Consider the following 25,211-nt stretch of genomic DNA (forward strand, 5'->3'; position numbering starts at 1 on the left):
CTTCTCAAATTTATTCTATATCCAAAGGCAATGAACGAGGAGTAATATTAGACCGTCAAAAACAGTGCACAGACATCGTTAAAACTATAAAAGAATATACTTGCATATCAAACGCTGAGAGATAACTCCATAATTTATGAAATAAATATTCTTCTGCAAGAAAATGATTTTTTAATTCATTAGATAAGACATTAATCGAGGATGAATTACCGAAGAAGCTATAATATCTATGATAATGCTATGTGTGCATCATTGCCTTTCCATGATCATGACTCGGTTAATCTTTCCTAACTTCATTGACATTTGAGTTCATATAGAGAGCAAATAATAGAGTAATAATATTCCTGCTCTTCAAATGGTTTCTAAATTCCAAATTTCGAACTATTGGCATGAAATTAGTAAAAGCATAATCTCAAAAAGTTGTTTATTGTTAGAAACTCCTCAAAAGCTTTATTTCCTGTTAAAGTACCCATTTCAGAGTGTCTCTTTCCAAGCCACATGAACACAAACTTGTCGATCGGGTATAAAAAAAATAATAAATGGATTATGTTCACCAAGAAATTGGTAGATCTTTATCAATTAAACACATTTCTTGGTCGAATTCATGTACTACATGTGCAGTTCTAGATAGTTCTTCTATCATACACATACTAAACCAGCGCGGAGAAGAAATCGAAGATAAAGTATTAAATTTGTTAACAAGCATATCATTCCTTTCCTATAGCAATATCTCAAATAAGTTAGCGATTGGTTTTTCGTCGGGAGATTTGAAAATATATCATTATTCTGCACTATTTCAAGCAAAATTAGTTCATTCTGCAGCCATTTCTGAAATAAAATGGTCTCCTATCAATGAAATGTTTTACACATTTGATGATTCTGGTTGTTTTTGCATTTGGAATTGTGAAGGAGAAATTCCAGAATTAATTGTACAAAAGAAATTCAATATTTCAATTACTAACATTCAATGGCTTTACTTAGACAAGCCTTCATTAATTTTTCTATCAAAATACAAATCTTTGTATTTATTTGAATCATTATATCAAGAACCTGATGAAATCTTACAAATACAAACAGATTTTGAAACTGTTAATGTTTTACGTGATAATTCAATCATATTTACTACAAAAGAAGGAGAGATTTTGACCAAAAAATTTCCATTTAACAAAAATAGACTTACTACATCCAAAATAGGAGATGGGCCTGTATTAGTTACCCAAATTGATCTTTCCCACATTGCAATACAAACAAAAGGTCAAATAATGATTTATAATTTAGAAAATGAAGAATCAAAGATCATTCGTCTCAAAAATGAACAATATCCTATATCTATATCATATGATCCTTACACTTATTCCATTATTTCTGTTCTAAATGACGGATCTTTGTATCAGATAAAATCAAACTTCAAAGGATACATTAATCAGTCTAGTTGGGCTACTCCTGTTTTAACAGATATGAATATCAATGTTAAATCAGTCCATTGGTCACATAATTATGAAAATGCCATATTTTTATGTGAAAACAGACCTTCTCAATTAATTTTCAGGGTTTATTTGTCCATGGCCCCTCTTTTGAGAACAACTGTATTCGAAAATTCGCCAGGAATTTTAAATTATGCGGATGAAAAGTTTAATATCGCAATTGGATCGAAGATTAGTAAGTCAGATAGCAGTTTATTATGTTCTTCACCAGAGAGATGCGAAATTTTCATGGAACAAAACAATTCTTTCGCATCAATTTCGAGATTTTCATGTAAATCGTACTCAGGAATGGTTGGAGAGGCCATATACACTGTAAATGAGAAGAATATCGAGGTGAGAAACCTCCAAGGTGTTGTAAAACAAACAGTTTCGCTTCCTTTAAATTCAATATTATTTTCTTTGTTTGGGAAGTACTTAACTGTTCTTTTCGAAGACTACACTATCAATACATATGATTTAACGCGTAGACAGCCAAAAAATATATTCTCTTCAGCATTAAATTTCAAAGATGAGAAAAAAGACATTTTAATCAGGGAAATGAAAGGAAGCTGTAGTGGAGAATTCGTTTCTTTTATTATTGATGTATTCAAAGATGGAATTTGGCAAAGAGATGAAAATCTTTATATTCATATTCCTCAATTAGACAGAACTGTCACTGTAAACTTATCAGGCAGACTTCCTATAACATGTTCATGGGACGAGGAAGATCAAAGACTGCTTTGTATTCAAGCATCACCGAAAGATATCTCTGGACAGCTAAAAAGCGAAGTTATCATTCCAATATTTATTAGTAATAAAGGGGACATCTTTCTCCAGCAGTCATTCGATATACCAACCCATTCGTTGTTGAAATATCTTAATATTCCTTATGTTTTCCTTTTCGACAACGATAAAAAACCGTTTTCTCAAATTTTGCCACAATTTGAAGGTGTCGATGAAATTTCCGAAGACACGAAACGTGCTATTCTTGACTTTAATTACAATTTATGCACAGGAAGTATTGACGACGCGTTTGATTCCATAAAATGGACAGATAACTCAGCAACATGGCGATCGCTAGCTCTCATTGCATGCCAATCAGACCGTATAGACCTTGCAGCCCTTTGTTTGTCAAAGATCAAAGATCCTTTTTCGATAATAATTTCAAAATACAAAACAGACAGAGATAGATCAAGTATTTTAACTGCAATTGCATTAAAACTGTATAACGAAGCAAAAAGCATTGCAATCAGCTCGAAAAGATACGATATTTTGTCTGATATCGAATTAAGTTTGGGAAATTTCGAAGAATCCATACGTAATTCGACTCTTAACGCAAGGATGGTACTCAAAAGAGTTCACTACGAGGTTGGACGCTACAATGAAATCATTGGAAACTACGAAAAAGCGATTGAACATTATAATCTCTCACAAACTCTTGAAAACGAGATTCCAAGACTTGCAATGAGTTTAGGACCTCAAGTAGTATTTGATTTCCTCAAGAAAAACCCTCTATCAGCTTCAAACAAAATAAAATTATATTGTGCACGGTATTTTGAAGCGATAAAGAACTATGAATACGCTCTAGCGATGTATCTCGAAGCAAAGAACGACTGTGAGCACATCAGACTCCTTGTTCTACTCAAAAGATGGGAAGATGCGATGAAATTTGTAAAAAATGCACGAAAACCATCTGATTTCTGCTGTTTAGCACGATATTTGATAGATAGAGTTGAACATATAGAGCGTAGTGAAACAGAAAACCACGAAATTGCAGGGGAATTGAAACAAAAAATTATTGAATTGTTTAAAAACGCGAAACAGTTTGGCCAAGCCATGAAATACGCCATGGAGAAGATGATGATCGATGATGTTATCCAATTATCATTCTCCAGCCCCAAACAATTAGTTCTTCGCGCTGCAGAATGGTTTTCGTCATTAAACATGACAAAAAATGCCATTTTGATGTATTCACATTGCGGGAATATCTCCAAAGCCCTTAGTTTATGCTTCGAACTTAAGCAATACGATGCTTTGGAAGAAATTTCGGAAAAATTTTCTCCCGAAATGAATCCAAAAATATTAGTTCAATGTTCCCATTATTTTGCGGAATCAGACAGATGGAATTCATGCGCCAAATGTCTTTTATTCGCCAAGAAATTTGATGATGTCCTAGATCTCTGCAAATCCCACCATATTTCGCTTGAAGAGAAAGAGATTTTGTCCCTTATTGACCAAAACTTGGACGAAAACATGTATTTGAAGTTTGCAGAAATATGCGAAATTCAACAACAGAACCAACTCGCTTCTAAGATATACATAAAGATCAGGAAGTACCCAGAAGCTCTCCAATGCATCATAAAAACAGGCGATACCGATAAAGTTATCAAAATGTTGAAGATGATGAAGAAAAAAGACTGTTACTTGATTTGCGCGAATTACTTGCAGACTCTAGACATCGGAATCGACTCAAAGGAGTTTCGTACTGTTGAAGAAATATACAAGAAAACAAATATGGTCCAAAACCTCTTTAATTTTTATAATTTCCATATAAACAATCAAAGAGAAAATGGAAATTACGAAAATGTCTTGGTTTTGCTCAAAAAGATCTTGGAAAATTTCCAAAAATCTGTAAGTGAAGTGAAGTCAAAAAGTGATATTGAAAGATCGATAAATGTTATTGATTCATTTTTGATTGCGAATAATCTTTGCAATGATCCAGAAACGAGTGCAAAATCGATGGGAATATGTGTTGATATGTTGAAAGATCCACAAATTGAAGAATACGTCAAAACAGATGATGTTTACGTTGTTTTGGCGAAATGCTACATAACAAAGAATAATTTTAAATCCGCTTTCAAGATTATATCTGATTTGGAATCAAATGGTCTTGAATTAGAAAAACACTTCGAAATAGAAGTTATCAGAAAAGTTTATGAAGCAAATGGAAAGAAATATGAATTTAAAGGTGACAAAAATGACTATGATTCTGTAGAAGACATTGAAGATATTTAAGAGATTTTTGTTTTTTATAGATATTGTTTGTATATAATTAAAAAAATATTAGATAAAAAAAAGTTTTATTGTATGGGTTTTCCTGCAAATCCAAAAAAAATTATTGTACATTCAATCTGTGCATTATTAGTGTATTTAAAAACTAATCAGCATAAAGTAGTCAAAAATGAATGTATTTTTTCTTTTATATTTTTTGCATATGCAGTTGTTGCTATACTTTATTAATTGATTTCATTTTTAATGATGATCAATTCCAAAATTTTACAAATAAGCAAATAAAGTGCCAATTCAATTTTAAATAATCGTTTTTGTGCATTTTTTGAAACAGACATAAAACCTTATTGTTGTGTGAGCTCTTATCTTCTTTTATTTACGGTGATATATTTGTTTCATATTGTTTGTATCGTCTATGGAGTACAGGAATAGCCTATATGGATGAGATCCCATAAAGAATTAAGTATGCGCTCATAATTTTTTACCATAGAAATTTGCGATTTAAATGTAAAAGTTAATATATGATGTCTAGTATGATTGTGATACTTTTTTGCTATTCCAATAAAGATTTAATGATTTCGCAAATTCATGTCAGAATGTGATAAGTGTACTCTTATAGAAAAGAAAGAAATTGCACAATTTTAATCCTAAGCCCCAAGTTAAACATCTGATGATCTATTCAATATATATCCTAAATAAAAGTCCTTTTCTCAGGCTAGAAATGCTGAATGTAAACTTATATATATAATAAGAGTTCAATATTTTGGAGATTCCCATCGTTATTTCTAAAAACTGAGTCTCTACATCTAGGAACTTTATATGATGGATAACGTGAAATAAATAGTTTAGTCAAATATTAATTAAGATTTACTGCTGCAATTTAAAGAGCAGTGTTCCATTTTTAATCTTTAAAATCATTTCTTTGCACCAAGTGAAATAAGAAGCTCGTCTGTTTCTTTACTATTACTATCTGCAGCAATATGAAGAGCTGTTTGTCCATCTTTATCTTTTTCATTAATATTTGCACCATGAGAAATAAGAAGCTCGGCTGTTTCTTTACTATTTTATATGCTGCAAAATGGAGAGCGGCTTGCCCAAAAATATCTTTTTCATTGATATTTGCACCATGTAAAATAAGAAATTCAGCTGCTTCTTTTCTATTATCCAATACCGCAATATGAAGAGCGGTAGTTCCATATTCACCTTTTTCATTGATATTTGCACCATGTGAAATAAGAACTTCTGCTGTTTCTTTTCTATTATTATTTGCAGCGATATGAAGAGCTGTTTTTTCCAATCCATCTTTTTCATTAATATTTGCACCATGTGAAATAAGAAGTTCGACTGTTTCTTTACTATTTTTATATGCTGCAAAATGGAGAGCGGCTTGCCCAAAAATATCTTTTTCATTGATATTTGCACCATGTGAAATAAGAAGTTCAGCAACATCTTTACTATTATATAATGCAGCAATATGAAGAGCTGTTCTTTCATCTTTATTTTTTTCATTAATATTTGCACCATGTGAAATAAGAAGTTCAGCAACATCTTTACTATAGGGTGTCCAAAGGTGCGTTTAGCACAGCGCTCTATATGAGACTATTAAAGGAGATATATGCTGATTATAAATATATAATAAAAAATATGAATATATGTATATGATGAGTAAGTTGTATTTTGGCGCCATGCCGGGATATAAAATGAATTTTGAGACAAGAGGCGGTTTCGCGGGAAATTTTGGCGGGATTTTTTTCATTTTTTTAATGAATCATAAAGAAAACATCCTCGCTCTTGCAAAAAAATGCAAAGACTGTAAAAAATCTACGAGACATTGGTATAATGCTTCGGTATGGATGCTCCTAGCTATTCCACTGTAACGTATCATGTTAGGATGTATCACTTCATGAACAAAAAGGCGCCCATCATAAAAATTGACAAAAAATCGCCGGATCAAAGAAAAATCAAAGCAATTCTTCAAGCGCTAGATGAAGACCCAAGAGCATCACTCAGAAGGATAGAGGAGATGACAAAGATACCACGTACAACAGTCAGTTATTATCTGCACATTATTTGAACTACAAACTAGCGTATACACGTTGGGTTCCGCAAACCTTAATTCAGTTTCAAAAAAAATCTAGAGTCCAATCTTCGAAAGAGCTCCTCTCTATATTGGGTGCGTATCAATCCAAGAAGTTTCGCTTTTTAGTAATAGGGGACGAGTCTTGGTTTCAATATGCAACAGAAGCCAAAATCATGTGGATCCCGAAGGATGAAAATCCGCAAACATTCCCGAAGAAAAAAATTGACACACCAATGATGATGTTGTCGGTTTTTTGGGGCGTGAATGACATCATCGCAATTGATATTCTTCAAAAACCTAATACGATGAATGCTCAGTATCTAATTGACAATGTTCTTACTCAAATTATCAATTCTGATGAGTTTGAGAAATCCAAACAACAAAAACAAAAGTTTGCAATTCATTTTGATAATTCAAGAGTTCACAAAAGTCATAAGGTAATGAATTACTTGGTGGAAAACAATGTCAAAGTTGTTACAAACCCAATTTATTCACCTGATATTGCACCCTCTGACTTTTATTTATTCGGCACGCTAAAAAAGAGAGCTGAAGGACGCGAATTCGCGAGTCCAGATGATCTTGAAATTTTTGTAAGAGAGCAATTTGAGCAATTTTCTCATGATGATTTAAAGCGTGTCTTTCAAGCCTGGATCGATCGCTGCGAACGCGTGATTGAATCCAATGGTGATTATATTTAAATAAACTTTATATATATGTAACTTGTTTATTTCTATTCGCAGTATTCAGGTTTGTGCTAAACACACCTTTGGACACCCTATATTATATAATGCAGCAATATGAAGAGCTGTTCTTTCATCTTTATTTTTTTCATTAATATTTGCACCATGTGAAATAAGAAGTTCGGCTATTTCTTTACTATTATTCAGTGCTGCCTTATGAAGAGCGGTTTGCCCAAAATTATTTTTTTCATCGATATTTGCACCATGTAAAATAAGCACTTCTGCTGTTTCTTTTCTATTATTATTTGCAGCGGTATGAAGAGCTTTTTTTACCAATCCATCTTTTTCATTAATATTTGCGCCATGAGAAATAAGAAGTTCGGCTATTTCTTTACTATTTTTATATGCTGCCTTATGAAGAGCGGCTTGCCCAAAAATATCTTTTTCATTGATATTTGCACCATGTGAAATAAGAAGTTCAGCTATTTCTTTACTATTGTTTTCTGCAGCAATATGAAGAGCGGTTTTTCCTTTTTCGCCTTTTTCATTGATATTTGCACCAAGTGAAATTAAATACTTGCAAAGAGATGATATGCCAAATATAGTTGAACAAACAAAGCATTTGTTAAAATCATTTGTTTGATCGAAATAAACAAAAAATGATTCAAGATTTTTATATAACCCGCAATACAGTAAATCGATCTCTATACTGCATTCATTCATCAAGAATGTAACAAAATCAATGTTGTGTGAAATAATTGCATAAATCATGCAATCTTGATTTAGTTTTTTATATTTCAAACATTCACTCATGATTTCTGGATTTCCTCCTAAAAATGAAAATTGGAGACATATTTGAGTTATTTCTGAGTTAAATTTCGTTCTTAATAACTTGAAACAATCAACTGCTCCGTGGTAACAACATAATTCAAGTAATGAATATCCATTATAAGAGTCTGGATATAATTTGCTTTTAAGTGTTTGATCATCATCAAATTCTTCTCTTTCTGTGTATGAGATGAATCTTTCTAAGTCATTATACATAATTGCTTTGTAAGTTGTATTTTCTGTATGAATTTCAAGATTTTCTGTTTTAATTATTTCAAAATCCTCAAATTTGTTTAATTTAATGCCATATTCTTTATAAAACAGGAAGTTTGAACAAATACAAATATCGTTGACTTCTGTTACTTGATATTCATCAGATACGAGTTTTGCAAGAGATAAATATGACTTTGTATAGCGATTATTATACGGAATGATATTCAAAATGTCTCTCATAATTATTTGCGGAGGATATTTATTTGAATCAATCAGTTCTGTTTTGAGCATTTTGTAAATTGAGTTTAAATCTTCTTCTTTTTCCGTTTTCAGATGATACAACCTATTATATGAATCGATGTAATATTTATAGATACTTCGCAACTCACTGTATTTATTTGGGTGAATGTCTTGATCAGACATTAAAAATATTAAAAATCTTAAAAATTCATTTGGAGAAAATGGTGCTATGCTATACATATGGAAAATAATAACCAAAAAGATTTCAGATATCAATTATGAATTTTGATTAAGTCCATAGGTATCAAATGACACAGTATCAATAGTAAAGTCTATAACAATAAGATATTCATCAATAAAGTTATAAGATTTTTCAAATATTGTGAGTAGAATTTGAAAATCTTATAGGAAATCAATTTTGATTATTTTATCAGCATGGTGCTCTGATGGTAAAAAATTATCCATCTCCTATTAAAAAAATCTCCGAAGTAGCCGTTTAGAATTCAACAAAATGTATTCGGATGACAAGCAATTTCAGCTATTAGAACTTGAATTTGCACGTCTTGAAACAAAACTATCACGACAGCCTGTTTATACCGAAAAGAAACATAGAAAATCACATCGCAAGCCAAGATGGAATTTAGATGACCTCAAAAGTGAAACAAAATATTTAGATTATTTAGCCAGAAAAGCTTTAAGTCCAGTGAAATTTTATCCAACTCAGCCAAAATTCGACGAAAATGAAAATTTAAGTCAAATATATCCTAAAATTACACAACCACATAGAATTGATCCTAAAATTTCATTTGTTACAGTAAACAATAAAAGCAATGTACAGCAAATGAAAAATAATCAATTATCAGAAATTCGACCTTCAATTGCAGTTAACTTAATGACTGATGCCAATGTTTCACTCGGATTCAAGCCAAAGAAAAAGAAGCATGATCATCATCATCGTGAACCTGTCATAAGAATTAAGAAATCTCCTGAAAAACAATATCCAAGGAATACTGCCAAATCTCTTGTTCTCGGTACACCTCCAGAAGCCGGTTTGGACGCTGCTCTAGATACATTCATTGACAATATTGAAGCAGTTGGTAAATGGGCAGAATAACTCATACTTTGTCTTTATTAGAGTTAGCTTGATGACTTCCACAATACAATCTTTAATTTGAAGATTTCATTAGCAGTTTTGTGTTATTTCATATATTATTTTATCTTATTCATACATATTTTTATGATCATTCATAATATGATCTTGTTTGTTAATAAACTCTTATGTATTTATATAAGTGACCGATAGCTAATAGTTTCAAGTAATTTTATATTATAACCAGAGAAATAATTTTATGCAAAGTAGCTTGTATAAGTTTTCGATATTAATTATTATGAATATTGTGAACTTATAGGTAATTATTAAAATTGTCTAATAATATAAATTGTATATTATAGCTTAATTTGCTCGAGATATCATTAATTTCAAATTCTTATTAAATAGAGAGTTATATAAACTCTGCTTGATTTAAGAAATTATGATGTGCTGATGAATAAGTTCAATAACGTCGTAGTATTTATATGCATACAGATCTATATGTAAAACTCACTTAGGCAATGGTCATATCATGAATATTTAAATTAGCCCAAGTTATATATTTCCAAAATTATTATACTTCGATTAATTCATTTTTAGTTTATTTCGATCAAATAAATGATGTAAACAAATGTTTTGCTAATTCGACGATGTTTTGTATTCCATCCCTTTGTCGGTTTTTTCTTTCACAAGGTGCAGATATCAATGGAAAAGATATGAATGGAAAAACAGCCCTATATTATGCCATATGGAAAAGTAGTAAAGAAATAGTTGAATTCCTTATTTTGCATGGTGCAAATATCAATGAAAGGGATAACAAAGGAGAAACTCCTCTTCATGATGCAGCAGAAAATGATTGTAAAGAAATTATTGAATTTCTTATTTTAAATGGTGCAAATATTAATGAAAAAAATAATTACGACGAGACTCCTCTTCATAAGGCAGCATTTAAAAATAATATAGAAACAGCTGAATTTCTTATTTCACATGGTGCAAATGTCAATGAAAAGAATTACTATGGAGAAACTCCTCTCCATAATGCAGCAGAAAATAATAATAAAGAAGTTGTTGAACTTCTACTTTTACATGGTGCGAATATTAATGAAAAAAATAAATATGGTAAAACTGCTCTTTATATTGCTGCATATTATAATAGTAAAGATGCAGCAGAACTTCTTATCTTGCATGGTGCAAATGTCAATGAAATAAATAAATCTGGTAAAAGTGTTCTTCATATTGCTGTATATTATAATAGTAAAGATGTAGCTGAACTTCATATTTTGCATGGAGCAAATGTCAATGAAAAAAATTTCAGTGGAGAAACTCCTCTTTTTAATACAACAGAAAATGATAATAAGGAAATAGCTGAACTTCTTCTTTCTCATGGTGCAAAAATCAATGAAAAAATAAATCTGGTAATACTGTTCTTCATTTTGCAGCATATTATAATAGTAAAGAAATAGTTGAATTTTTTCTATTTCATGGTGGAAATATCCACGAAAAAAATAAATATGGTAAAACTGCTCTTTATATTGCTGCATATTATAATAGTAAAGATGCAGCAGAACTTCTTATCTTGCATGGTGCAAATGTCAATGAAATAAATAAATCTGGTAAAAGTGTTCTTCATATTGCTGTATATTATAATAGTAAAGATGTAGCTGAACTTCATATTTTGCATGGAGCAAATGTCAATGAAAAAAATTTCAGTGGAGAAACTCCTCTTTTTAATACAACAGAAAATGATAATAAGGAAATAGCTGAACTTCTTCTTTCTCATGGTGCAAAAATCAATGAAAAAAATAAATCTGGTAATACTGTTCTTCATTTTGCAGCATATTATAATAGTAAAGAAATAGTTGAATTTTTTCTATTTCATGGTGGAAATATCCACGAAAAAAATAAATATGGTAAAACTGCTCTTTATATTGCTGCATATTATAATAGTAAAGATGCAGCAGAACTTCTTATCTTGCATGGTGCAAATGTCAATGAAATAAATAAATCTGGTAAAAGTGTTCTTCATATTGCTGTATATTATAATAGTAAAGATGTAGCTGAACTTCATATTTTGCATGGAGCAAATGTCAATGAAAAAAATTTCAGTGGAGAAACTCCTCTTTTTAATACAACAGAAAATGATAATAAGGAAATAGCTGAACTTCTTCTTTCTCATGGTGCAAAAATCAATGAAAAAAATAAATCTGGTAATACTGTTCTTCATTTTGCAGCATATTATAATAGTAAAGAAATAGTTGAATTTTTTCTATTTCATGGTGGAAATATCCACGAAAAAAATAAATATGGTAAAACTGCTCTTTATATTGCTGCATATTATAATAGTAAAGATGCAGCAGAACTTCTTATCTTGCATGGTGCAAATGTCAATGAAATAAATAAATCTGGTAAAAGTGTTCTTCATATTGCTGTATATTATAATAGTAAAGATGTAGCTGAACTTCATATTTTGCATGGAGCAAATGTCAATGAAAAAAATTTCAGTGGAGAAACTCCTCTTTTTAATACAACAGAAAATGATAATAAGGAAATAGCTGAACTTCTTCTTTCTCATGGTGCAAAAATCAATGAAAAAAATAAATCTGGTAATACTGTTCTTCATTTTGCAGCATATTATAATAGTAAAGAAATAGTTGAATTTTTTCTATTTCATGGTGGAAATATCCACGAAAAAAATAAATATGGTAAAACTGCTCTTCATATTGCTGCGTATTATAATAGTAAAGATGTTGCCGAACTTCTTATTTTGCATGGTGCAAATATCAATGAAAAGAATTTCAAAGGAGAAACTCCTCTTCATAATGCAACAGAAAATAATTGCATAGAAATTATTGAGTTTTTTCTCGCACATGGTGCAAATATTAATGAAAAAAATTACAACGACGAAACTCCTCTTCAAAAAGCAGAATCTAAAAATAATATAGAAGTAGTTGAATTTCTTCTTTCACATGTAGCAAATGCTAATCAACAAAATAAAAAATATGAACCAGCGCTTGATATTTGAACATTTTCTTCCTTTTATTGCAAATATAAGAAGAAATGTTTAATCCTATGTAAGAACTTGGAAAAAATGTTCTTATAAGTATTGTAAGTGCTATTTTGGCGCAATTGATATATAATTCCTTATCTTTCAAATATCATGAGTTTATTTAAATGACTTAAGTAAAAGAGAGCAGCTTTGCCAAGTTCTTTCAAAAATTTAAAGAACTTGGGAAAAATGTTTTTTTTAAGAATTTTAAGTGCTGTTTTGCATAATTGTATGACAATGCTTTGTATAGCATGCATTATAAAGAGCTGTTTCGTCAAGATTTTCAAAATATGAAAGAGCTTGAAGAAACCACTCTTTAAGGAGAGAAAATTACTGATATTGTCAAGAATCTGACCAGAAAATAATTGCAATCTTGAATAAATAAAAAGTCATACCTTTTTAATGAATTGGGGAAAAACAATCGTACTTACAAAAATTATATAACAATTGATACAATGGAAATTGGAAATTTTATTATTAAAAACAGTAAATAACTCATATCTTAGCATAAACACATTTCTATATGGATTTTATTTTACAATAAGAAACAAATAAAAAAAAATATTTGATCAATTATTTGTTAGACTTCTAAATGCTCTTGTGATAATTCTGGCTTCTGTGCCATATCATCTTCATGTTCTGCCTTTTCACCCCACTTAACAATGTCAAGAGGATTTAATTTTCCTCTTGCAGCGACAACTGTAAAATGGTTGAAGTCAGTATTGAAGCACAAGAAGTCTCTGACCCAGTCTGTGACCAAAACATTAACGAGGCCGGTGAAATACAACAGCATTCTGCGCCAAGCTTCTTCTGTTGTATTAACACCGTCAAGTAAATCTGTAGTTTCTGCTGCTTCAACTGTTTCTTTCGTATAAACAATAAGAACAACCATTAATGGAAAAGGTGAGTCACCTCTACTAATTCGTATGATTCTGTGGCTAAATTCTTTAAATTTCACAAGCATTCCTAAAGGTAGAAGTAATCCGAGCATTCCAGAAGCTCTAAGATCTGTTATTGGATCTGATGATTGAAAACCAACATCTTCCCAATGAGGACCAACCCTCAGAGGTGGAGTTGATATGCCTGTTAATGCTACGTGAAGGCTTGTAAGAATTCTATGATGAACCAAATCATCTTCCTTGAAATCGATTTTGCATATTTTATATGCTTCGCCAAAGGCAGTAACTGCGCCTTGAGAAGGTTTCTTTGGGAAACAAAAGCATGATTTTGATGTAAATTTAAGAGCAGGCACTGCGCATTCTATTTCCTTCGATTGATTTATTAAATAAATTGATGCATCATAATAAGTTATTGGGGAAGAGCGATCTATAATTGTTCCTCCAACGCCATGTTCGGTTGGAAGATTGGTATTTAATTGTTTTTGTTGAGAATCAATTTGATTCCATTGATTTTTCGCTTCTGTAATTTCTTTTGGAACCTCCTTCTGTTCAGATGAGTCAGAGTCACTATGGAAACTGTCATCTTCGTCTTGTTTATCTTCTTTTTCCTTTTGAGGTTCTTGATATTCGATACCTTCATTTATACGAACTGATTGTCTGCGAGCAGGTAATGGAGCAAATCGTACTCTCTTTTTATCAGAAAGATTAGAATCCGGTTCACTCATTTTTCTTCAAAAAAAAAGGATGAAAAGATAAAAATTAATTTTTTCGTCTTCTCAAAAAATTATTGAACCCCGGACATGAATACTACCTGATTATTGAAATATTTTGTTTTCGAATTGTTATCACTTTTTCAATGGTATTGTAACAATTTTGAATTCTTGGCATTCACGAAAGCAGTCTGAGCTATTACACAGAAGACTTTATTAAATGGCCATGGCTATAACCAAATTGGTTATTTTATCTTCATGAAACCACCAAATATCATATAATCAGCATTATCAGCTTATGCAAGGATTTTGGGCAACAATGTGCCCCTTGTATCAAGAGCCTGTGCCAATTCCATGACAATAACGAGATTGTGAAGTTCCCTGATAAATAAGTTCATTTGGTCCACCGCAGAGCTCTCTACGTCATCTCTGCTATTGTTGACGAAATAATGTTGAGACTCTCATCCAAATAAAGCATATTTATGATATATAATATGATATTACAAATATTTTTGTTATTAGAAGCAAAAAAATCATATACAACAAGGTTACTTTATCATTTATTCATTATCAAATTATATATATATAACAAGTTTCTCGCGAATTTGTGTTTTATATCATGGCTCAAAAAGAAAGATAGAAAATCTTCTCACAGAAAAACTGTGAGGCAAAATAAATCACTATAGTTTGCTAATACATCAATAAGAACATCAATAAACTCTAGAGTTTATGAAGAGTGTTTGCTGTTCTTATATTAATGGATACCTCTGAATGATGTATCTAATTCCTTGAGAAATTACCCAAATGAAAACGTTTTCACTTTAAAACCAGAATCGATGATATTGGAATGATAAATATCGTTTGAGTGAACTATGTAAGGATGTCGCTTGCGGAACGCTTGGGGAACATTAAATAATTTTCGAACTCTGAATGATTTTTTGTTCTAAATTCAGAAATTTGAAGATCAAGCATTTATGTTTTTTTAAAACATGATCGCATAAACTCATAAACTAAGAACAGCAAATGTTCATGTGGGAAGGTTTAGAACCAATATTTGTACTTTTCAATAAAAATTTTTGACCGGGAATTTTTATCCATAAAAACTGTCAACGGTCAAACTAATTTAAATAAAAATATTCTTGGATATATATTAATAATTTTTCATTATATAAATTGGCCGTTACATTCAAAAAAAGAACGTTACACTCAATCTCAGTTGATAAAAAATCTCTCTAAATTTTATTGAATGTTTGTTCTATTGTTAGCTCAGATTCGATCAGTATCGATTTCAACTGGAACAAATACTGTTTCGCTTTATAGTCAGCAGACATACGAAATGTCAATTTCCGCAAATACATTTGTAATTTTCAATGGTAAATATAGTTCCGATTTGAAAGGCTATGCAACATGTGGTTATCAATCATTGGCCATATTAGGATCTACATTTGTTGTTGCTGTTTCATTTTTAGAATCAGGAACAATTACTGTTACAAATACATTGTATTCCTCTCAAACATTTAGGTATTGCGCGTTCACTAATCGTACTTCTCTATGCCATGAAATTATCGTACCTGTAGGCCGCGACGTAACATTCAAGGTTCAAAGTGGAAAACAATATTGCGTATATGTTCCACTTATTTCCGGGTCTGTTAATATTCCAACAGCCGTCTCTAGTATCGGCTCTTACAATGCCGATGGTTATGCGGACGAATACCAAACTACGTATTACGATAGTCATTATTTCACTGTTATTGAATACAGTGATGCCAATGTTGGTTTTGAAATTAGTGATACCAGTGATACATTAAATTACTACATGTCGAACGAAAACAATTACTATTATGCTTACAAAATTAGCTCTTCTTCAACCACCCTAATCAACACCAAATCCTCTTCAAGAGATTATTCTTATAATACCCCAAGTCCATCAGATTATCATATCATTAAATCTTCAAGCAGCTTCCCGTTCTGGGTTCTTGGTCCTATCTTTTCACTTATTGTTTTTGTTGTTATTGTTGTCGTTTGCTGCGTCTGCTCCTATAAGATATGCAATAAGGCTGTCAAATCGAAATCTTCGTCTTCTTCATCATCCAAATCTAAAAAGCGTAAGAACCATAAGGAAACAAATAGCGTTACTGTTGTTACCACAACCACTCAACAACCTCAACAGCCACAGGCAGCTCCTCAGCAGCCATACAATCAGAATATGCAACCAATGTACTACCAACCGGGATATCCAACAGGCCCTACACCATACTATCCTCCACAATATCCATCTGGTGAACCGAACCCTTATTCTGCAGATATACAACCAAACGGACAGCCAGCTCCTTATCCAAATGCTTATCCTAATCCTTACTATCCAGCACCACCTCAGAACACATAAGACTAACTTTTATTTGCTTTTAATTAATGTTTCCATATATAAAGATTTTTTTATGTATAATTCAATAGTTTTATTACTCTGTTTAATATGTTTTCTAATAAAAGCATACACACTGATTGGATGTCATGTTGTTTTTTGATAATATTCTATCTTTTTATTGATTTCATATCAAATTCAATGTTGAAATGCTTAAATGAGAAAAATATTAAATGAAATCAAGCAAACAATCAAAATAAATGATAGAATATTTTCCAAATTTTTTTCGAATATAAAAATTCAAAGAAAAAAAATACATTTTTTTCTTCATAATTTTTAAAATTTGAAATTTTTGGAGTGAATTACGTTCTATTTTAGGCCGCTTTTAACGACATTGTGATTCTATTATATATTTAATATGTAAATGGATTAAAATATTAATACTATAATTGTTGATATTGAAATAAAAAAAAATGTCACAATATTTCTTGTTTTTTGCTTTATTGAAGCATTTTCCAGAATTTTTATTTAGAAGATATAAAAGACAAACCAGGCCAATTAATAATCCACTATTCAATAACATTATTACTGGCAAACATTCGGTAACGTTATTGATCAATAAAGAAGATTGTGAGTTATCCAAAGGAGCAATTAAAATAGCTATTTTTACATCAGTTTCCCAAACTCTGCATTTCAAAACAAAATATTTCGAAATTAAATCGCATTTTTACCGCTAGACAAAGAGAAAACAAAACAAAATAGGAACACATACAACTTAGTTTTGTATTTTAAGCTTCTTATCGGTCAAAATTTACGTATCATGATCTTTAATTAAAACTTCATTGAGAGTAATGATCTTAACATTTGAGTCAGGATATCTGAAGAATGAGAATTTAATTATACCAATATACGTTAATTCTCCGAACAAAAAGATTATAGACCCAATCAATCGCATCCAGCTTAATTTTGTCCACTGAATACCTTTTGTAATAGACTTAAAATCTTCATTATAACACGGAATTATATATTTTCCTTTAAATCCGTAATAAATAATTAAATCTACAATCCAAGCTAAAGAACTAGCAATCATTTCGACTATTGTGTAGTTAATACTATTCGTTGTTTGAATTGTTCCTCCAATTGACCCATTATATAAACAACTAAAAGGAATGTAAATAAAAATCAAAGCTATAACCGCTTTTGAGTGAAACGCCATGTAAATTGATTCACAGAAGTTTTCATGAATCCCTTTTGTGTTTTTGTTTAATGGAATTACGTAAACAATTGGGTAAACAATAAAAAGATTAATGAAAAACCCGTATACACCTTCAACTCCCATTAGCCACCATGGCGATAAATCGTTATTATGTAAAATTTTTTCTTCGAAAATAGATTTTGTGGCATATAATATTTGAGAAATGATTTGAAGGATGATTGGAAATGCCTTTACACTACCTTCTTTATTTTCGTCACTAATAACAGAAAAAACAACGAAAAATATTCCAAGGAAAATAATCCCAAGAGAAAACCATCTAAATGAGTAATTAATAGATTCAAATAGTAGTGTACGCATAATTACTATTGAAAACAACTCGAAGTATCTAAGAGCTGTAGATATTTTTCCCTTATTGTTTACAAGAGAAAATGAATAGAACATAGATGCAAACAAATCACATACTGAAGGTATTATTGGAATAAAATACATTTGCATTTGAATATTTTTGAATTTTGGACCATGCATAGGATTAATTTTAACTAAAATGAGATAGACAATCATGCAAGAAGACATAGCTATTGTCATAACAAGAGTAAAGAACCATGGTAAATCAAAAAGTTTTTTGCAACCTTTATAGTTTGAAATCTGAGAATAAGTAGTATCACGAATGTAATAAGTTATAATCATTCCCAGTAAACAAGAAACTATATAGAAGAACCTCGACTTGACTCCAAAGTCAGCATCTTTCATTGTAAAATCTTATCAATGTAAGTTAAAAAAAATTTTTGGCATTTTGACAGAGAAATGTAAAGATTCGGTTTTAATTGAATAAATTTTCATCATGAAGTATTTGAGATTACATTCGTAATGATCATTTGAATGGTCAAAAAATAAAAAATCGGTTTTTCTCCCAATTTACAGGCGCGAATATTGAAAATTGTACAGTATCGAAATGGCAAATGTATTTATTCATAGTTCTCCCTTAACTGATGCTCATTTCATAGATTATTTTGTAGATATAATTTATAGGGAAATATGTTTTGAGAAAATATCAAAATATTCTTGAAAAATGAGATAAAAACAGCATCTCATAACTTTAAACCTCTTATTTGATAGTTTTCATTTTATATTTTAACTAAAAAGGCGATATCAATTGCGTTTTAATCAAGTAGAATAATAACTTGAAATTTAAGTTTCATCACGAGTTTCATTTAAGGATTGAAATATATGAACTTGTAGATGATACTATTGGATCAAACAAAGGAAAATAGATGAGTTGAATCGGTGTTAAATGAACTTCAATACCAATGTCTCATCAATGATAATTTATTCATTAATGTAATATTTAATAAAACTCATGAATAAATATGGAATCAACTGCTTTCAAATATGCAATATATATGAATTCATATATCGTAATCATGTTAAAATATCAACAATTGGATATCCAGAAGTTATGGGGTATTTTTGTACTATTAAAATTGCTAAAGAAATAAACTTTGGATATACTCCACTAATATGAGCATCATGATTTGAAGGATATAACTATCTCATTTCTTTTTAGAGTATATCAAGAAGTGAATAACAAATATGTTTGCACATCAATAACTTGAATTTGAAAGATACTTCTGAAAAACTATGATTGATGAATGATAAGAAGTTTCAATAATTAAGAATGAAGAATTATTAAGATAGTATGATCTAATTTGATAGTCGAAAACAACCAAGATTTATATAATTCTAATCAAATAAAATAAAAATACAAATCAATGATCAAAAATCACAGTATGTGAAGATAATATATTCTCTCATTGCAAAGTATCTAAAGTAAATATCAAGAATAGTATTTAGATATTATTTCAAACAAAAATCATTAAATAGTGAAGATAAGCTAGTAATTATTGAGTCGAATAAAAAGTTAGATAAGGTTGGTCTGAAAATTTGAATATGTGTTATTCGACTTTGTTGGGACTTCAAATGGGAATATAGGAGGCAATGGCTCTTCTTTCTCCTCCTGCTGATTAATTTGGTTAATCGGCGTTGGTGACATTTGTTGAGGTTCTGATAATGTTATAGACATGCTATCCAATATTGGCTTTATAATATCCCAATGTTCAACAAACCAGCACTGCATTGCAACCTTATTTCGCTTCGAGATCCGATCGACATGAAGGGGAATTTTCTTGATTACTTGATCAGCTATATGCTTAAGATCTTTGAAACTTATTTTTGGCGCAAATCTTGATTCAAAATATTTATTGACCATGTTTAATCTCGGACCACACCTTCTTATCCTACTGTTTGTTTGAGCTTGTTCTTGGATAGCTTGTTCTGAAAGATCATTACGCTTGCCAACTCGTTGGATGACGAACACTGGATGAGGGAACGCTGGATACATTTTGATGTGGATTCAATTGAATACCACATTGAAAAGTTGAGTTCATACGTGTTGCAAAAAAGTTTTGTAATTATATGTTAATTATAAATATTATATTAAAAATTTTAAAGGTCAATACAAAAGTACTTTTGAGATAAAAATTTTAACGTGCCTTCATATTTGTATAAAAAGATGTTATTCTTCTTAGAATTAGTTATTGCCTCACATTTATAAAATGATTTCGTAGCACGTTAAGATCGATATTTCAAATTTTGGATAAGTGATCGAACTTTTCCGATTTTTCGTTAATCTATTATTACTCTTCTAATCTATACTTACTAAATCATCTTTTTCAATGCATTTTTGCAGATTTCAATCAAAAAATCGGAGCAGCACGGTGGAACTTTTATCAAATGTCATGGGGCCAAAATAAAAAAAAATAAAATTTTATAAGCCGAGAAAGGAAAATATATACAAATATACCAGATTGGAGCCATATCTCCAAAGTCTTTTCAATATATTGACATAGATCGTGAAGATTTCAAATAGAAAGAATCGCTAATTATTGTTTTTAACATATGAAATGATCTAACAATAAGCTTTAGTATATTATAATATGAGCAAACATGTGAACAAGAAAGGTGAAGGAGTAAAAAAAATCCGTCTTTCATGAATACTTATGACAAGCATGCAAAAGTATCATAATAATCTTAAAGAAATCATTCAAACTAGGACTATATGTAATCTGATTGCTAAGATAAATGAATTTTAAAATTTAAACCCATCGTGATCTAACTCATACAGATTGATTTGTCTTCTGATAGATTATCAAAGTTTGATAGTTGTCATAATTTAAGCTTCGGATTTTTTTGAATATTCAATTTATTCATGATGTTCAAATACGTTGAGATAATATGTTTTCGGTAAGGCCAAAAATCGTGAAGTTCATCAATTTTTGTTTCTATCATTGATTTCTTCAATTGATAATTATTGATTGGTTTCGAGCATTTGATACAAAAAAAATATATCAATTAATCGGTGTGTTGTGCATGAATTTAAAGATTAGAATGTTATACAAAAAAAATTTTTGAAAATATTGGAAAACAAGCTTTGTTTATTATATTTTGTTCAAAAAAATTCAGGTTCAAACAATCTCTCAGAATTCCTTTATCGTATTCACCTGAAATTTATTATGAAATCAATCTCTTATAGTGCAATAAACATTCATAGATAAAACAATACATAATAATTCAATTTTTTTCTTTTTGAAAAATATCTAGATTTTGAAATAGAAAGATATTAATACATCAATTGAATTGCATTTTTCCTCTCAAAACATATTTTGAATAAAAAAACCGCAAATTACACACGATCAAAGACCACATTATTGAAATTTCTACCGTGCAATTCAAAAAGGATCCATTGAATTTCACCTCAAATGTATTGCGGACGGCAAGAACTCATGAATTCAGATATTCCGAAGTTTTGGGGACTTCTCAGTAATGCCGACAGATATCAATACATGTATCTCCGGAATGCTCTTTCGTCTCAGAGTGGTAAAAGCATTCGAAACAAAAGAGTTGAGAACTTTGCAGAGACACTTCAAGCCATAAAGCAATTCTGCATAAGGGGCGATGGTCATGATTGGTGCCGCTTCCTTGTTGCAGGAATCTGCTGGCTTCCTGAAGGAGGAATTGCTGTGAACACACATCAGCTTCGCCTCCTCGTTGTCAAATGCAAGTCTTCCATTAACGGCTCGCTCCACAAGATGGGTTACAATTATGGAATGGAAAGGCCAGAGGCTGCTGCAGCCATCATCAGACAGATTCCACTCCTCAAAGACAACCCTGCGGAGCTTCGTCAATGGACCGCGAGATTAGACCAGCCAGTTGCCTGCTCTCCTCCAACCACTTCCCCAATTTCCCAACCACAGAATATACAGGTTCCACAACCACAAAATGTTGAGATCTTTGTTCAGGAGGCCATTGCCCCTCAACATGATCTTGTATCCAATCAGTCAAAGGATGTTGTTTGCAGCGAATTCACGGACGCATCCTTCTTAGACTTTTCTGATGAATTCGACCTTGGCCTTGATTCTTCCTTTGGTGTGTAGACTTCTGGTAGATTCAGAGCCATGCTGATGATTTAAGTAAATCATCTCTATCCCTAATTTTCTTCTTTTTTTTTCTAGTTTTTCTTTTTTCAAATGAGATTTAATTTTGCAAATTATTAACATGATTTTTATTGAGACGTTAGCTATTTGTTAATTTACTCACTTGCTATACTACTACATACTAATTCATTGAATTATCAATAGTGCTGTCTTCATTATTAATGAATTATATCAGAAAGGTTTATTCAATACTATTGCATTACTGATACATTTGAGAGCATATTGAAATACTTTCAAGTGTATATATAATGCATTCAATAAATGCAAGAATGAAGATATTATTTTCATATTTAGTTAGTATCTTATCGTTTTAGATTGAAAATTCAGGTCTGATGCAATCATGTTCTGAATTTAACTCCAGCATAAGTCAATAGTTATATTTAGGCAAGATATAACTTCGAGAGAAGATTCGAATAAATAATGAAGCTAACAATTAGATATGTTTAGAATCTTTCTCTAGAAGAATGCCAAATTATTAATTGCAAAAAACAATGTGACATTTACTTTAGATGAAATTTCCCACCCTAAATTCTGAAGTTTACATTAATTGATGAATAAAACATTTGCGGCCCTTTCCCTTGCAGGGAATAGGCTGCCTTTTTACAACGGATTTACTCTGAGCAGTGGTCATACCACTCAGTTTTTTAATTTTAAAATCAGAAATTCGTTTTCTACTTTTATAAATATCAATTCTATCAAAGAAACGCTCAAAGTTTCCGGATCATCATTCAACAGATTTCTCAGATCACCAATCAAGGTTGATTCATCAGCAGATATGACAAGTATTATGGTTACTCAGCACACAATAATTGATGCTGACAAATCCGATGTATTTATTATCGATACTTCATTTTCTCACTGTTTTGATGTCAACGATCATGGCGGTGCTATTCTATTTGACAGGAAGACGCTTTCTGTTACTATGGATCGCGTTTTCTTCACGAAATGTACGACTAGCCATTCAGGCGGTGCTTTTTATGCAGCGCTTGATGGTGCCACAATCCTTAGAACATGTTTTGAGGAGTGTGAAGCCTTGGAAAGTGGTCATGCGTTTTTTATAAATCTCAACTCTAAAGAATTCGTTTCCAACTTCTCAGAAGTTTCAATAATACACTCTTGTCCTTCTACCTCCCGCACCGGCAAGGCAGCGGCCCTTTTCTTGACCGGAAATTACAAAATCCAATTAACAAATGCATCAAATAACCATGCTGGTGGCTTCGCTTCCGCATATGGTGCTCTTGGATCAAATTCACTAACAATCATGTTTAACGAGTTCCAGAACTCTTCTTCAACAAATACAATCAGATTATTGGATCTTCAGAAATCTCTTACCGTTGCGATGTCAAACTTCATAGGCAACAAGGCCGGAACATCACTTATCGAAACGTCTGCGGACAACAGCTTCGTAAACGTTGTTTTCCTCCAAAATAAAGTTCCTCATTTAATTTCTGGTGAACCATCGAAGCTTTTAGTTGCCGATTGCGTTTCTGATACAGAGTATACATTGGAGAACGCGGAAACACCAGGCTTTACCGTTAAAAAAGACGCGGAAGAACATATTATCAATTTCGTTTTCGCTGGACACTGCAGGGTCGTAGCCGAGCAAGAGGGCCTCGACTCCCAAATCAAAATCAAATCCGTAATCAAGGAAATTTCGGAAAATCAAAAATCATATTTCAACAAATTAGCAGCGAACCTTACATTTTCACCACCGATGGTCACTCCTCGTTATGTTGTACACACCGAAGAGCCGGAAATCGAGAATCCGGACATAATTCCACCACATCATGGAAGAAATGTACCAACGAGGACCCGTAGAATCATAAATCCACATCCTTACGAGTCAGATCCATACATATCCCACCATCCACGTAACAATTCCCATCCTCCTGTTGGAGTTATTACTCCGATTTCTGTTCCGCCACGAAACTTGCCTCAGGACACAAGAACTCGGGCCAATCCACCGAGAGTTATCGCTCCTACGGCAAGTTTCTCTCCGTCTGAGACTTTCTACAAATCTCGGACATTCCTTCCTTCTCTCCAGTTCACTGCATCGCAATCGCCTGCTCAGAGCCTTGTTCCTTACGTCCTGTACTCTGCTGCTGGCTTCATTGTGTTCGCTGTCCTTACTTCTTTCTTGTTCCTCAAAAGCAGCGATGCCGGATACAACTTGATGACGCCGTCAGAATCTGCAGACTCCCGTATCTCAGATTACGCATCTTCTACATCTACAACTATTACTATGACAGCGGAATCGTCAACATCTGTAGTCGTGTAAATTATTTTATTTTTAACTTTAATAATCACTTACTTTTTAATATATTTCCCTTTCAATCAATCAATGCATTTATAGTTATTTATTGATTTTCAAATCTTATCAAAATTAAATGTAAAATTTTATGTATGCATATTCTCATTACATATAATCATAGGGAAATTCTTTGTAGGCTTTTTATATAATGAGAATGAAACACTTTGGCTTGATGGTCTCTAAATTTCTTTTTTTCACTGAGATAGATCTATTTTAATTCAATATTATTTTTCAAATCATATACACAAGTCCATATGAGTACATGCTGCAGTAGAAAATTTCCTATAAATCTTTTAAGTTGACGAGATAAAAACATTTAAAATATCTCATTAATTGAAAGCCTTGTCAAAATTGATATGGCACTCAGAGCCTTAAGCATTATGGCTGAATTCATGTGCAGCTTTAATTAAGATTTTATTTATCATAACACTACATTTGGTCATTGAGAAAAGAATTTAGTTGAGTATTTTTGAAAATTGAATTCATTTATGCAACTCAATTTTTAAACAAGTAA

General features: G+C 31.3%; 7 protein-coding genes and 2 pseudogenes across 9 annotated transcripts, besides 1 other annotated feature; 7 read left to right on the top strand and 2 right to left on the bottom strand.

Moving 5' to 3' along the window:
• Nucleotides 1-539: 539 nt before the first annotated feature.
• TVAGG3_0865230 (ift140/172-related cilium protein family) lies at nt 540-4,511 on the top strand (the record flags this gene model as incomplete). The annotated part of the gene is made up of 1 exon (XM_001318922.1): nt 540-4,478. The coding sequence occupies one exon, from the start codon at nt 540-542 to the stop codon at nt 4,476-4,478; it is 3,939 nt and encodes a 1,312-aa protein (XP_001318957.1).
• Nucleotides 4,512-6,028: 1,517 nt separating this feature from the next.
• Nucleotides 6,029-7,330: a mobile genetic element.
• TVAGG3_0865250 lies at nt 6,125-7,250 on the top strand (annotated as a pseudogene). Its single transcript has one exon. A coding segment is annotated over exon 1 (1,126 nt).
• Nucleotides 7,331-9,024: 1,694 nt separating the features above from the next.
• TVAGG3_0865260 (uncharacterized protein) lies at nt 9,025-9,830 on the top strand (the record flags this gene model as incomplete). The annotated part of the gene is made up of 1 exon (XM_001318920.2): nt 9,025-9,627. The coding sequence occupies one exon, from the start codon at nt 9,025-9,027 to the stop codon at nt 9,625-9,627; it is 603 nt and encodes a 200-aa protein (XP_001318955.1).
• A 423-nt stretch (nt 9,831-10,253) lies between these two features.
• On the top strand, nt 10,254-12,625 carry TVAGG3_0865270 (annotated as a pseudogene). The gene has a single exon. A coding segment is annotated over exon 1 (2,372 nt).
• Nucleotides 12,626-13,106: 481 nt separating this feature from the next.
• Nucleotides 13,107-14,291, bottom strand: TVAGG3_0865280 (ELMO domain-containing protein family; the record flags this gene model as incomplete). Its single annotated transcript, XM_001318918.1, has 1 exon — nt 13,230-14,273. One exon carries the CDS (start codon nt 14,271-14,273, stop codon nt 13,230-13,232), a length of 1,044 nt encoding a protein of 347 aa, XP_001318953.1.
• Nucleotides 14,292-15,504: 1,213 nt separating this feature from the next.
• TVAGG3_0865290 (amelogenin-related protein family) lies at nt 15,505-16,644 on the top strand (the record flags this gene model as incomplete). The annotated part of the gene is made up of 1 exon (XM_001318917.1): nt 15,505-16,644. The coding sequence occupies one exon, from the start codon at nt 15,505-15,507 to the stop codon at nt 16,642-16,644; it is 1,140 nt and encodes a 379-aa protein (XP_001318952.1).
• Nucleotides 16,645-19,754: 3,110 nt separating this feature from the next.
• Nucleotides 19,755-20,234, bottom strand: TVAGG3_0865300 (uncharacterized protein; the record flags this gene model as incomplete). The annotated part of the gene is made up of 1 exon (XM_001318916.1): nt 19,755-20,234. The coding sequence occupies one exon, from the start codon at nt 20,232-20,234 to the stop codon at nt 19,755-19,757; it is 480 nt and encodes a 159-aa protein (XP_001318951.1).
• A 1,425-nt stretch (nt 20,235-21,659) lies between these two features.
• Nucleotides 21,660-22,495, top strand: TVAGG3_0865310 (transcription-initiator DNA-binding domain ibd family; the record flags this gene model as incomplete). Its single annotated transcript, XM_001318915.2, has 1 exon — nt 21,676-22,326. The coding sequence occupies one exon, from the start codon at nt 21,676-21,678 to the stop codon at nt 22,324-22,326; it is 651 nt and encodes a 216-aa protein (XP_001318950.1).
• Nucleotides 22,496-22,936: 441 nt separating this feature from the next.
• TVAGG3_0865320 (pectin lyase-like family) lies at nt 22,937-24,681 on the top strand (the record flags this gene model as incomplete). The annotated part of the gene is made up of 1 exon (XM_001318914.1): nt 22,937-24,664. The coding sequence occupies one exon, from the start codon at nt 22,937-22,939 to the stop codon at nt 24,662-24,664; it is 1,728 nt and encodes a 575-aa protein (XP_001318949.1).
• Nucleotides 24,682-25,211: the final 530 nt, after the last annotated feature.

The sequence above is a fragment of the Trichomonas vaginalis genome, chromosome VI (assembly GCF_026262505.1).
Source record: "Trichomonas vaginalis G3 chromosome VI, whole genome shotgun sequence".
In the NCBI taxonomy this organism is placed as follows: domain Eukaryota; phylum Parabasalia; order Trichomonadida; family Trichomonadidae; genus Trichomonas; species Trichomonas vaginalis.